Genomic DNA, 13601 nt, shown 5'->3' with positions numbered 1-13601 from the left:
AACGAGTGAGAACGAAGCAAAAAAAAAACGACCTCTGAATCTGCCGACGAACCGGCGGGGCCGCCAAAATAAACCGACGCTGCCGCCACCTTGTCATGTCGGCGCTGCCAGATCAAACTGGCGTCGTGTTCTTCATCCTCAGCTTCCCAGAATCATTTTCTAGATCCTTTCAGCTTTGATCCAGACTTCCAGACGCTTTTTTGGGCTCATTCGGACTCCGCATTAGGCTCAGTTTGATTCCAGAAATATTGTTTTAGTTGTAGGACCTGTTTATAATAGTAAATGGGCTTAACCCGATGTTTTTAGGGCCTCGAAGCCCACTATTGTAACCTGCCCAGTCAACCGGGCCCATCGAATCAGACCCGGTCTGACCAGCAACTTCCAGAACAATTTTGAGTTCATCCAGACTTTGAATCAACTCCATTTTGAACCAGTGGTTTTCTATAGACGAGCCGATCAACTTTTGCGTTTTGACCGAGAGCTAGATCCGACCAGACCGACGGTCAAATCGAGCCAAATACTAGGCACTCAAAGTCAACGAGGTTTAAAAGTATTTCTAACCTTATATGTATATCCAATTGTCCCTGAGCATGCCTGCAATATTCACTGCTTTCCAAAAGCATTTCAAATCCAATAACAATCGGTTAAAGGACTAATCACCTAAAATTGGCCCATTAATGCAATTCCATCCCATCACTTATACATCGTAAGACTAATATGAAAATGTAATAAATTATTGTATAGGTTTTTCAAGACTCACCTAATAAAATCAATCAATCACATTTATACATCTGATTTTAGGCTTTGTGCATGACCAATATCCAGACCAGCCAGACTTATGCCTATTTGCTAGAAAACCCATAAGGTTAGATGTATGTTTAGAAGTACCTGCTACTTGCCTCAAATGCCAGTCCAAATCGAGTCATATGCGCGTCAAACGTGTTTATTGCTTTCATACATGTTTATTTACAGCTTTCATATCCTGTGAACTGCATATACCGTTGAGATGAGATATAATACGAATATGTCCAGTAAATAAATCCGGTAACCGATAAGTCAAGCACAAGAGTCTTTGGTCGGATGCACGATAGTGTTACCGGAGGCGAGTAAGGCTATCTAGTCGGTTAAAAGGCATTTCCTAGTTTAACTAGGTGGTGACTCCATTTTTCAAACCATTTCCAGATCGAGAAGTCAGCCATAAGCCTTGGATGAGCGGCCTCCGAACCCCGTCCGCTCACAACCCTGTTTAAAGCTCGAATGAACATGGACCAAACACAAAGACCTTGTTTGTTAAATGAACCAAACATTAACATTTCAAAACTCGACTCGGCTCGGTTCATTTATACCCCTACCGGCAACCATCTTTTTGTTTATGTTATTTTATTTTTATATAATGTAATAAATAGCCAAAAAAATTTATGAATTAAAATTTATTAACGAAGCACATATCTAATTTAATTACCAAGAAATAGAGATAGATCGAAATCTTTTAACAATAAAAAAATTATTTATGAACTATATTATTTTTATTTACTTTTTATTATTTATTTTTTTAAAATTTTTATTTTGTCATTTTTTATAAAAAGTTTGTTGTCCCTTTTTTATGAAGGGTTTATCAGGTGATAGTTGAATCATATGTCATGAGTTTATGGGTGTTGAAGAATTTTGATCGAAAATTAATTGAAGATTAAACTTAATTAGCGAAACAATTAATAACTTATTTTATTTTATCTTCAATGATAAAATCAATATAATTAACATAAATAAAAAAAATTAAATAGATTCAATCCAGTTTGTCTTTCCTGGACTTAGTCTATTATATTATAACACGTCATTAAAATAGTGATATTATTATAATATCACGATTAAAAAGTGTAAAAAAACTAACAATCAAAATTACAATAATACCACTATTTTCATATCGTACTATAATATGATAGACCGAGTCCACAGATAATGTGGTGGACCACGTCAACCTAAAAAATATTTCTATTTAATATTTACCTTAAAATGTACATAAATGAATTAGGGAGGGGTTATTTATTACATTTAGAAGACTCCACCAGCCACTAGAGATGTATATATAAAAACATAGAATGTGCGGTCTCTAATTATTTGTAAAGTTTGAGAATTCCTTATAAACATTCTCCCCTTTCTCTCTCTTTCTTGAGAAATCTTCTTCTCCACCTCTCTTAGGTATTTCTACTTTCTCTTCTTTTTTTATTATTTATTTTCTTCTATGTTTCTTCTTTTCTAATTATTATTTAAATATCTTAGATTTGCATGGTTTTATTTTTTTATATTTGTATACAAAGCTTGAATCTTTTTGTTTTTGGCTTAGAGTATAACTCATATTTGTAGGATGGTATTAATTCTCTTTGGTATTTGTTTCTATTGCTATGAATATAACACATTTATGTAAATTTTATTTCTTTTATTTGTTTAATTTATTTTTTTAATGGATGTTGATAAGTATTGTTATGTAAAATGTAAAATCAATTCATTGATTGTTGGATGAAATTAAATGGTAACCAAATTTTAGTAATTTCGGTTGTTTTGTCAAATCAAGAACAGTTTTTTATCATTCTTGTTTAGTTTTTTTTTGTTTTTGATAACCGGGGAGGTGGTAGTAATTGAACCCACGACCTAGCAGAATGCTGATTGGAGTTTTTACCATTTGTTCTTGTTTAGTTGTTTGATTTCTTTTACATCTTGAACTTTTTTTTGGTAAATTTTAGTTTGCAATCTGAGCATAACTTGTAAATTGTCTAATTTGATAATTGTTCTTATTAATTAAATTAATTTGATTGTTTCTGTCTTTCCATAGTTTTAAAGTTAAAAATTTGCAATTTTAAAATTTTATGAACTTGATGTTTATATATTCTCCAGTTTAGAGTTGTTTGTATGTAGAGTTTTTGTTTGAAATGGTTATTTGTTTTTGATTTTCTTGTAATCTTAATTTTTTTATTTCTATCTTCAGGTGAAGCTGGTGTTATCTGTTTCACCTCATATTCACCAGAAGTTAAGCACAACATATTAGGGAATGCTGAAAGATGTACTTGAAATTCGAAAGCTTTTCGGCTGAGGTTAATGAGGTTTCAGCTCCATTTGGGCTACTCTTCACTCTTTACGAGGGTCGTTATTTAACTCGTAGCCTGCATGAGTTATGCGCTAAAACGTCGAGAGTGCTTGATACGGGAAGACATATCATGTCAAAGCATGATGTGTGTGGAGCTGGTTGAGGTTTTAACTTCTTGAGATCAATTTCGTGAATATTTTATACTATTTATATTGCATTAGCAAGTAAAGTAGCTTTTATTTTCGTACGAATATTGTAACTCGAAATGGAGAACAAAGGGCATGTGTTGATGCAGAAGTATGAGATGGGAAAATTGTTAGGACAAGGAACTTTTGGTAGGGTGCATCATGCGAGGGATCTTCGAACTGGCATGAATGTAGCCATTAAGATAATTGACAAAGAGAAAGTATTTAAGGTTGGGATGATTGAGCAGATTAAGCGAGAAATTTCTGTTATGAGACTGATTAGGCATCCAAATGTTGTGGAGCTATATGAGGTAATGGCGACGAAAACCAAGATCTACTTTGCTATGGAATACATTAAAGGCGGTGAGCTATTTAACAAGGTCGCCAAGGGGAAGCTAAAGGAGGATGTTGCGAGAAAATACTTCCAACAGCTTATCAGTGCAGTTGATTACTGCCATAGTAGAGGAGTATGTCATCGTGATTTGAAACCAGAAAACTTATTGTTGGATGAGAACGGAAATCTAAAGGTTTCGGATTTTGGTTTGAGTGCACTTGCTGAATCCAAGCGACAAGATGGGTTACTTCACACAACATGTGGCACCCCTGCATATGTTGCTCCGGAAGTAATTAACAGAAAAGGGTATGATGGAGCGAAAGCTGATATTTGGTCGTGTGGAGTGATTTTGTATGTGCTGTTGGCTGGCTTTCTCCCGTTCCATGACACAAATCTGATGGAGATGTATCGGAAAATTGGGAAGGCGGAGTTTAAATTCCCGAATTGGTTTGCACCTGAAGTACGGAAGCTTTTATCGAAGATCCTGGATCCGAATCCTAATACAAGGATTTCCATGCCGAAAATAATGGAAAATTCTTGGTTTCGTAAAGGGCTAGAACCTCGATCAAGAATCACCAAGACAGATCCAGTAGAACTGGCTTCTGTGGACTGTGATGCTATATTCAATCCAAATGTAAGTGGCTGCTCTGTGTCGGAATCCAGGCAAGAATTGACAAAGCCTTGTAACTTGAATGCTTTTGATATCATCTCGTATTCATCAGGCTTCGACTTGTCGGGCTTGTTCGAGGAAAAGGAGAAAAAGAAGGAAGTTCGGTTTACTGCAAACCAGACTGCAGCAAGCATTGTTTCGAAACTCGAAGATATTGCTAAGCGACTGCGGTTGAAAATTAAGAAAATCGACGGAGGCATATTGAAATTGGAAGGTTCAAGGGAAGGCAGGAAAGGATTTCTAGGCATCGAAGCCGAAATTTTCGAGATCACTCCTTGTTTCCACTTGGTGGAAATGAAAAAGTCCAATGGAGATACTTTGGAGTATCAGAAAGTACTGACACAAGAGATGAGACCTGCACTTCAGGACATTGTTTGGTCTTGGCAGGGAGAAACTCAACAGCAACAGCCGCAACGAGTAGAGCCACATGATGTCCAGCCTGCTCATGTGTGTGCATTGCCGGTTATCCCACCTCAGGTTACAGCCTAAATAAGATAATCTAGTGATTTATTTCGACCTTTCCGGGATCTTTGTCGATGAATGTGTATTATTATGAGGAGAATATAATCTACTATAATAAACCTATGTCGCATAGAGACTTGTAGAGTTCTATGTTTTGGCGTTTTATTTCCATTTCCAGAAACACTTGTAAAAATTCCGATCTTGTCAGAGTTCGATGTTCTGTATCAGCGTATTTGTTTTTGAGTTACATTGGTGGTTCTGCTTATCGGATTTGTTTTTTCTGGTTACGGAACTAGCCGATCTGCAGGTAGGTATTTATTTTTCTAGTTGCCTTCAAGAATATTGTTACAAATAGATGCTGCAAGATTATTGCTACATTTTCTAGTTTCATGAAGATGTGTTTTGCTTTTTAGGTTAATCCAAAGAAATGTAAATTTTATCGGGTGAACTTATTGAGCAAGAACCAATGCATTATAGTAAGATATTGCTTTATTTTATTTATGTTATAACACAGGGAAGAGATAGGACTCTCAAATTTGAACCATACATTCCTATTTAAATTTTTTAGATTTGAACTATGAACTATGAACATTACATTCCACTTTAAAAAAATTCTGAACTATTTCTATCACTAGGTTATTTTACATATCACTAGGATAAGCATATCTTAGCATTCGGTCGGTTTGGTTAAAACCGAGCCCAAATCTTCAAAATTAAACTAAATGATTTACTGAATGCTTTATGCCGAACTGACCAAACATTGCATTTTACTGAAATTTAACCAACCGAATACATAAAATAAAAAGAATTCAAGACACGACTGAACTAAATAAGTCAATAATTATAATCGGAAAAAAAAATAGTTTAAATAAAATCAAAAATTTAGTTAGTTTGGTTGGTTGGTTTAGATAATCCAAATCTCAAATCGAACGGACAGTGGAGACCCAAATTCTTTATAACTCTCCAAAACTGAACCTACAGAGCTCAAGTATATCCCTGAACCAAACCGACCAAAAGCCATCGATTTTGTCACCTAATTCGGCAGGTCGGATATTTTGCTCATTACAGACATTATTTGGTTGATTGAATAGTCATGATAAGATAACAAATAACAAAGATAAGATAAGATCAGCACAATAACACCAAAACAAATGGCTAAAGCTTCTTTTTTTTTTTTGAGGAAAAATAAACTAAAAGAAGAAAAATACTAAAGTCTCTCAACAACTACTACTACAATATGGTTTTGATGAACATTGATGGGCCAATTAGAGAGGAACAAAGTATTATCTGAATTTAAAAAAACAAAAGGTAGAAGATATTATTCATGCACTAACCTAATATAAATCCACTTGTAATAAACAGACAACAGGATAGCCGGCTTTATCAGCCAACTTAATATAATATTGACTGTATGTACCCAAATAGGCAAATTTGATTTTATGTTTTTAATTTGTTATTTTGAAGTAGTAAAGATTAAGTTTTGGTAAATAATGTAACAATTCCAAATGTATCAACTACTAGTCAAATTTGAACAAAACGAAACAATTAGAAAAATAGAGTTTTATCAATTAAAACTTGAAAAGGGAGGACACATGGATTTTCAAAAATATCAGCTAGAATATGTGGACTTTTTTTTCCGTCGAGCGCTTATATCATTTGCGGTATACTAATATGTGGACTTTATTTCTTTGACTAATGAAAATCAACCAACGTCTAGGTAAAAGTCTTCCAATTTTGTAACAGTCGGCTTAGCTGAAATAATGTTCAATTTTTGCAAATTAATGAACTTGCTACTGATTTTGTTTGTTCTACATGTTAAATCTTATTTTTGCTACTACTTAATATGACTGCAGCAATTTTGAAAAAATTTGATTTCTCTAAAGAGGGCCTTGGATCTAGTTAAGCTGGAGTTAAACCCTATGAGCAACATTAACCTAATTATAGTAATTACCCAACTATCAAACTAAGCACATTGCATGCTCATAATCTCACCGGATTTGAATCATTCATCCTGTGAACGACAATTACTTATCGGGTAACCAGTAAAATGCTCATGTGACATTCTTCAAAACCTTTTTACACAGAGCCACACACCGAACATCTACAACCCTAATGCTCATGCAGCGTCTCGGAGATACAAATTAGAAATTCTTATGGGGGCGGAGGGAGGGAGTCTCCCAGCAATGGAAAACGAAAAAAAAAAACTTTGACAAAACTGAAAAATGGTAATTCATATAAACAGAAGCATTTTTCGTTACTATCATTTCTTTAAACATCGATTCAGATGAAAAGAGGAGCAACTAAACGAGTAGGGATAGCTCTGGCTCCATCAGAAGAACAAATTTTCCTCAAAAGGGGACGACGCCCCCTCCCCCAGAAACATCAAAAAGGTGAATTTTAAAAGCTGTATGACACCTAGCTGTTACTTGATGCACAAGAAAATGCATGCCATGTGTATTCCTATTTATGCTAGAGTAAGTAAAAATTAATCTCCCTTGTAAAGAAATAGGAAGATAACATTTCTGTTCAGTATGCTAGAATCTCCTGCAAAAGAGGCAGTTTGCCACTTCTCAAGAGGAGCGGTATACTCAGAGTCCCTCGTAACGTTACTTCTGTTTTTTTTTTTCCAATTTTCTAGTTGAACTCACCAAAACGGCGGCTGTACATCTGAGGTTGGGTATAAACCTCCAATATTAGGCCTTGTGAAAGATGATTTCCCAATACCTTCTCCTGAACCTTGCAAACTCCAGTCCTTGCTGCCACATAAAAAACGAAAGGTAATCAGAACCTGATTAAGGTCGCCAAATTCTCAGTGAGGAACAACATGAAAGCAATATATCAGGCACAAAACATGCTTTCCAAGAAAATCAATTACTTGAATGTGGAAATTGTCAAATCACCCTGCAATTTGCAAAGTCAGGATTATATGATCGCCAAAGAGAATATCAATGGCATGCCAGAACCTTAATTGATTCACACTATAATTCCAGAGCAAGCTTGGATGTTCAAAATAGATCATCTAAATTCCCTCACATCAAATTTATGTAAATTTGAAAACTAAAATTGTGTATTTTTAAGGTTGAGATGGTAGGTTGATGATCACTGCATTTCCATTTAATATATGGAGCCAACTCAAACAGAACTCCAATAAACAAATGAATTTTTTACTTCCCCAAATATTGACGCCCTCTAAACAAAAACTTCTATTGAGTTTTGAACTAACAACATGATAGCATCGAATCAGGACTCATCAAAGCAAAGAATCTAAGTTTCAAATGATGCAGTTAGAATATAAACCAGTAATACAAGGAAAATAACTGAAGTCAAAGAGAGGAAACCCACAACAAATTCGAAAACTCTAAATCGAAATAAAAGGTTAATTGGCAATAAATACAGGAGCGTATATCGGCTTTGACTAATTAGAAAAGCATGCACATTATAAAATGCACTAATCTGAAAGAACCGTGATCTTTTAAATAAACCTTACTTTAGGAATAATGGAAATACTTAAGACTATCAAGTACAATGACAGATGACACCACTAGCGGCAAATTGGTGAAAGTCATTCTTGTATAATATCCATAGACTGAAACATAAACAATTAAAAACTTTAGTTCAGGGTTATCAGGTGACTTAAAGTTTCGTATAACATCCAGATTAAGAATTAAAAGCTTTAGTTCAGGGTTATCAGGTGACTCAGTTTCCAAGACTAAAACCCCGGAAAACAAGGGTATGCAAATATATCAGCATAGCCGAATTTTAGGGTGGTTCCAAGCCCAAACTCAGAAAAATTAGAATTGTGGAATAGATGAAAACAAAACACACAACAAATCTAAATTTCATGAAAACATGCATCAATGTGTTTAAGATGAAAGTACGGTTAATTAGGAGTTGTACAGCAGAATTAGATAAAAGTTTGGGATGAGAAGAATAATGACATTTAAGTCATTACTCATTGAGATTTTGAAAGAACATGAATTCATGTATCTGGCAAAATGCGTCCACCTTAATAATCTAAGCGGACGTTTGATCGACCTATATATGTTTCATCCATGTTCATAGTCAAATGAAAGTTATCACGTCTGGTTTGTAAAGCCAATAATAGAGACAGGTAATTTAACATAAAAGAAACTAAAAGGGTAATGCACTCACTTGGCCCAACAATTTGCAGAAGACATCTCGAATGAATGGCTGTTTGCATCTCCAGTGGGACTCCCATAAATCATTTCATTCTGAGTACTCTCTCCCTGAGCTTTCACAGGGAAATGGCACTCACTGCCCGACAATGGTGGAAAAAGAGCATGCTGTAACCATGGATCATTATCACTTGAACTAGTAACTGGACTAAATGCCCCACCATTCTGGCCATTGCCAAGAAAAACCTTCTGTGGAGAATGAGTAGCAGAAAGCACTTGATCATCTTTTGAAAAAAGTGATGCCATAGTTTTCTGTGAAGCAGGTAGCAACATTTCATCCTTAACTGTTCTCGCCCTTTCTGGAGGCAAAAGCCAGCTTCCTGGACCACCTACTAAACCTAAACCATCCTGGCCAAGAGGAGAACTGTTCCACATTTGCCATGTTCCCTTCTCATTTGCCTGCACATCATCCATAGGCAAGTTGTGCAAGTCTTGAGTCTTAGGAGTAGTTTGGAACCAATGAGACCCAATATACTTATCATCAGCAACTCGCAGTCGTGAAATTGGAGACTCAATTGGAGATGGCTTGCTCACTTCAGGAGATGCAGATAATTTTTTCAAAGCATGAGGTCTTCCAAAGTCTGATGCAAAACCAGTCCCCATGTCCAGCTGAAAATTTTTAAGTGACTCTGAAACAGGTCCAAGCAATGATATTGGATCAGGATCATAGCATGGATCTTCAAACAGCTCTGTCTCCTCGGGTATAAATTCATGGGACCTATCATCACCACGAGGAAAAATAGGTTCAATGGGAGGTGAGAAGCCTAAACTACTGCTACAGGATACCGTTGGATAAGCAGGGAGAGTAAACGGCGAAGGCAGCCCAAAACTGATAGGGTTATCAAATGACTGTAATGATGAGGATTGCCCGTTTAACTGTGGGCTCTGAGCTTCTGCTTGGGGCTTTGGATTTGGCCTACTAATAACACTTGTATTTGAGGAAGGCACATAAGATGTACGCGTAAATAATTGTTGCCATGACTTTTTAGGTGCTGGCCTCGGTTGTGATTCTGAGAGTACCTGTCAAAACCTCAATAATTTAATACTGATTCATCTTCTAAATCCAGAGCATCATTACAAAAGACTTAACAATTTTACCATCAGATGACTACTGATTTGCTTTTTAACATACCCACATTAATAGACTTGGTAATCAAGCCAAAACTACAAACCATTGGCAGCAAACGAATAAATTGAGGAAATGTTCAATAAGATAATAGGAAGATGTTATGCAAGATTGACTCAAACATTACTCTTCAAAAGAAAATGAACACTACATCCTTCAAAAATTACTACAAAATTTCCAAACGAACAGTGTCACAAGGATAAACTGAAGTGAGGATGATGGAATTATTTTTATTTAGGCCCCCATGAACAACTTACATAAAATATAAATTAAGATGTATTGCAAGAGAACTTACAGGATGGTTGGCATTCTTGTCATCTCCATTCACACTTGGTTTTACAATTGGGCGCTCAGGTGGACAGATATCTCTCCTATGGGCAGAAGTATAGGAATGTTCTACAGAACTGTTGAACTTATTATCTTTTGTAAAATTAGCATGAGAATTAGCCGTCTTTCCAAATAACCCACTTCCAGTAAAAGCTCTAGAAGACAAAAATGTACCCCTCATTCGATCCAAGTACCTAGATCCAGCATTCCCATGGATATAATTGCCTGAAGATAGATGCTTTATACCATGTCCTGAATCAGAGGTCTGTCCCTTTGTACATTCTGTTCCGGATTTACGGTCAGTGTCGCTCTTCTTATCAAAGTCCCGCTTTCGCTCACTTTCTTTGTTAGCTTTCTTTTCCAATTCTTCAGCATCAGAGTTGCTCTTACTAGACCCCTTGTCTTTTTCCTTTCTTCTTTCATGACGCTTCTTTTCTGCTTCCTTCTTACAATCCTTCTCCCGTGGAGGCGGAGAAGTTTTGCTTCGGTCTTTTTCAGCCTCCATTTTCTCATCCCTCAGCTTCCTACGTTCCTCTACCAATCTTGCAACATCCTCCCTTTGCTTTCTTTCCTCCTCCTCCAAAATTTCCTTCTCTAACCTAGCTTGTCTTTTCTCTTCAGCTTTCCGACGTGCTTTCTCGCTTTTAGTCTCATGAAAACTGCCCCCATTCTCACCCCTCTTAGTCAGCATTCCTCTTTCTCCATCAGAAGAATCATCTTCCTTCGATGAACTAATCCTAAAAATCTTTCTCCATATCCACCTTATACTCAAAATAAAAGAAGTCAACAATTTGCAAACAAAAATTGCAGCACCCGAATAAGAATTCTCAGTCAAACAATTCTCATCACTTCCAAAAATCCCATTGCCATTCTTCTGCCAATAGTTAGGCTTCCCTGTGATAGGCCCAGCAACCCAATTCCCATTTTCTAACCAATCCTGATTACACATCCATCCATTATCAGACCACACCTTACCATTCAATATCTTACCACCTTTACCAACAATTTCCTTAATAATCCCAGAATTAGACAAACCAGGAGGAACAGGCAAGTCCAAAACCGGCCTCTTAGATATATGACCACAATAAGAACACATAAATTTACCACCACCAGGATTCTGATCCCTATAAGGAGTCAAACAATTTCTACACCTTCTTGTAGCAGTCTTTCTTAGCTTCTGCAATTCAATAGCTTCAAACCTTTTCTTTTCCCTTAATCTAGCATTTCTCCGCACCCGCCAAGCTGACAACTGAGGCATCAAAATCTCATACCAGAAGAGAGTAACCAAAAGAACGAAAAGACAAGCAAGTCTCGGCTGGGTAATCTCAAAACGAAAAGCAGGTGGGAAAAGCTGAGAGAGAGCCCAAAATCCAATGAGAGGAATAACTAACCAAGGCAGCATAGTAGCAACCTTGCGAGCCCACTTCTGGATCACACACAATATACACATTATCCTTTCTAAGCCACGCCTATCGTCTCGGCCGTGATTCTTACACAAATAACAAACCCTAGAAATTCAACTAATTGAAAAACCAAAAAAGAATTTACACAAATTGAAAAACACAGCTACTCCCTAATTTCCTCCAGCATATACAGAGACCAAATCCTGCTTCGTCGGAACCTCAAGAACCCTAATTAAGCATATTTTAAATATAATCGGTCAAATTGAACAATACGAAATTGCAAAAAAAATCAAGAAATTACCTAAGCAAGCATCAACATTTATGAATAAACAATCAGATACGGCTACTGGATTTGCAATTAGGGTTAGGCCAAAACGGCGACGTATTGTCGAGCTAAGAGTAGAAATGGAGATGAAATTAAAGGAGGAGGATTTGGAAACTTACAGATTGAGGAAGAACATGATAAAAGAAGCGGAGCAAAGGAGTGGTCGGAGCGGCGGATTCGGGTTGAAGGCGGTCGGTGTTTTAGGGTCCGATGTTGTTCTTAGGAGTAGAGGTGGCAAATGGGTGTTCTTGGGCGGGTTTGGGTGGGTTTCTTTGGGTTTGGGCATTTTTGGGTTGGGTAATTTTGGGTCACAATATTTTTGGGCAGTTTTGGGTTGGGTAATTTTGGGTTGGGTTGGGTCATGAAAACCCAAAATTACCCAAAATAGAAAGTGAGATACTTGAAATCTATATTTGAGATAAAAAGTTCAAAATAAAAAAAATAAATTAAATTTTTTTCAAAGAAATTACTTTTCAAAATATTATTTTTCAGAAACAAATATTTTCCGGGAAAAAAATAATTCTCCCGAAAAAATAATTTTCCGGGAAAAAAAAATAAATTTTTCGAAAAAAAATAATTTTCTGGAAAAAAATAAATTTTCCGAAAAAAAATAAATTTCTGGAAAAAAATAAATTTCTGACAAAAAATAAATTTTTCGAAAAAAATAATTTTCTGGAAAAAAATAAATTTTCCAAAAAAAAAAAATTTCTGGAAAAAAATAAATTTCTGAAAAAAAAAAAATTTCGAAAAAAAAAATTTTCTGGAAAAAAAAAATTCCGAAAAAAAAAATTTCCGGAAAAAGAAATTTCTGGAAAAAATTATTTTGAAAAATAAATTATACAACTTATAAATATTATTTTAAAAATTCAAATACTCTTTATATTGAAAATTGTTTGGACTTAATTTCACCCATTGGGTCATTCTTATAAACCCATTTTAGCCCAAAAAATTTTGGGCTAAAATGGATTGGGTCAAAAATTACCCAAACTTTTTTTGGGTGCAAATGGGTTGTATTTCTTTGAGCGGGTTGGGTTGGGTGCTTGGGTTGGGCATCTATTTGCCACCTCTACTTAGGAGCGAAGAAAGTGTGAGAATATGTGACAGAGAGAGAAAGCGAGATTAATTAAAAAAGATAAGCGGAAGAAAACGGGCAAGTGTAAGGACATTACATGTTATAAGCAATCCCCTAAATTTGAACCCGGTTCGGTTAAATTTTATATTATTTTAATGTATTAAATAATTTTAATTATTTATTTTAATTTATTTAACCTAATTTGAGAAATTATATATTTATTTATTTAGTGTTAATTGACAAATTTTGGTTTGAGATATAAATTTATAAATTTACATCTTCGTCGAATTTGATGTCAGAGAGGTTATTCTTGACATCGGAAATCCAGGTTCGAATATTGGCGATATTTTTATAGATGATTTCATTGATTTGTCGAAACAATTTAGTAATTTATCTTTTACTTTTGAAAGGCAATATGCGAA

The 13601-nt window shown here is 35.5% G+C and overlaps 2 protein-coding genes across 2 annotated transcripts; one reads left to right on the top strand and one right to left on the bottom strand.

Moving 5' to 3' along the window:
- The first annotated feature begins 2087 nt into the window (after positions 1-2087).
- Positions 2088-4957, top strand: LOC126655352 (CBL-interacting protein kinase 2-like). The gene is made up of 2 exons (XM_050349490.2): positions 2088-2196; positions 2981-4957. The coding sequence occupies exon 2, from the start codon at positions 3345-3347 to the stop codon at positions 4755-4757; it is 1413 nt and encodes a 470-aa protein (XP_050205447.1). The 5' UTR covers positions 2088-2196; positions 2981-3344; the 3' UTR covers positions 4758-4957.
- Positions 4958-6935: 1978 nt separating this feature from the next.
- On the bottom strand, positions 6936-12332 carry LOC126664350 (uncharacterized). The gene is made up of 4 exons (XM_050356708.1): positions 12227-12332; positions 10348-12010; positions 8883-9946; positions 6936-7486 (listed from the first exon to the last, which is right to left on the bottom strand). Exons 2-4 carry the CDS (start codon positions 11827-11829, stop codon positions 7375-7377), a joined length of 2658 nt encoding a protein of 885 aa, XP_050212665.1. The 5' UTR covers positions 11830-12010; positions 12227-12332; the 3' UTR covers positions 6936-7374.
- Positions 12333-13601: the final 1269 nt, after the last annotated feature.

The sequence above is a fragment of the Mercurialis annua genome, linkage group LG1-X (genome assembly GCF_937616625.2).
Source record: "Mercurialis annua linkage group LG1-X, ddMerAnnu1.2, whole genome shotgun sequence".
NCBI classification, from domain to species: domain Eukaryota; kingdom Viridiplantae; phylum Streptophyta; class Magnoliopsida; order Malpighiales; family Euphorbiaceae; genus Mercurialis; species Mercurialis annua.
The sequence above is the reverse complement of the archived record's forward strand: the minus strand, read 5'-3'. Positions and strand labels throughout refer to the sequence as shown.

Coding starts and splice junctions, on each gene's coding strand:
- LOC126655352 (XM_050349490.2), top strand. CDS start 3,345: ATGGAGAACAAAGGGCATGTGTTGATGCAGAAGTATGAGATGGGAAAA.
- LOC126664350 (XM_050356708.1), bottom strand. CDS start 11,829: ATGTGTATATTGTGTGTGATCCAGAAGTGGGCTCGCAAGGTTGCTACT. Junction 9,947..10,347: donor ACAAGAATGCCAACCATCCT/GTAAGTTCTCTT, acceptor AGGTTTTGACAG/GTACTCTCAGAATCACAACC. Junction 7,487..8,882: donor TCTGCAAATTGTTGGGCCAA/GTGAGTGCATTA, acceptor TTTATGTGGCAG/CAAGGACTGGAGTTTGCAAG.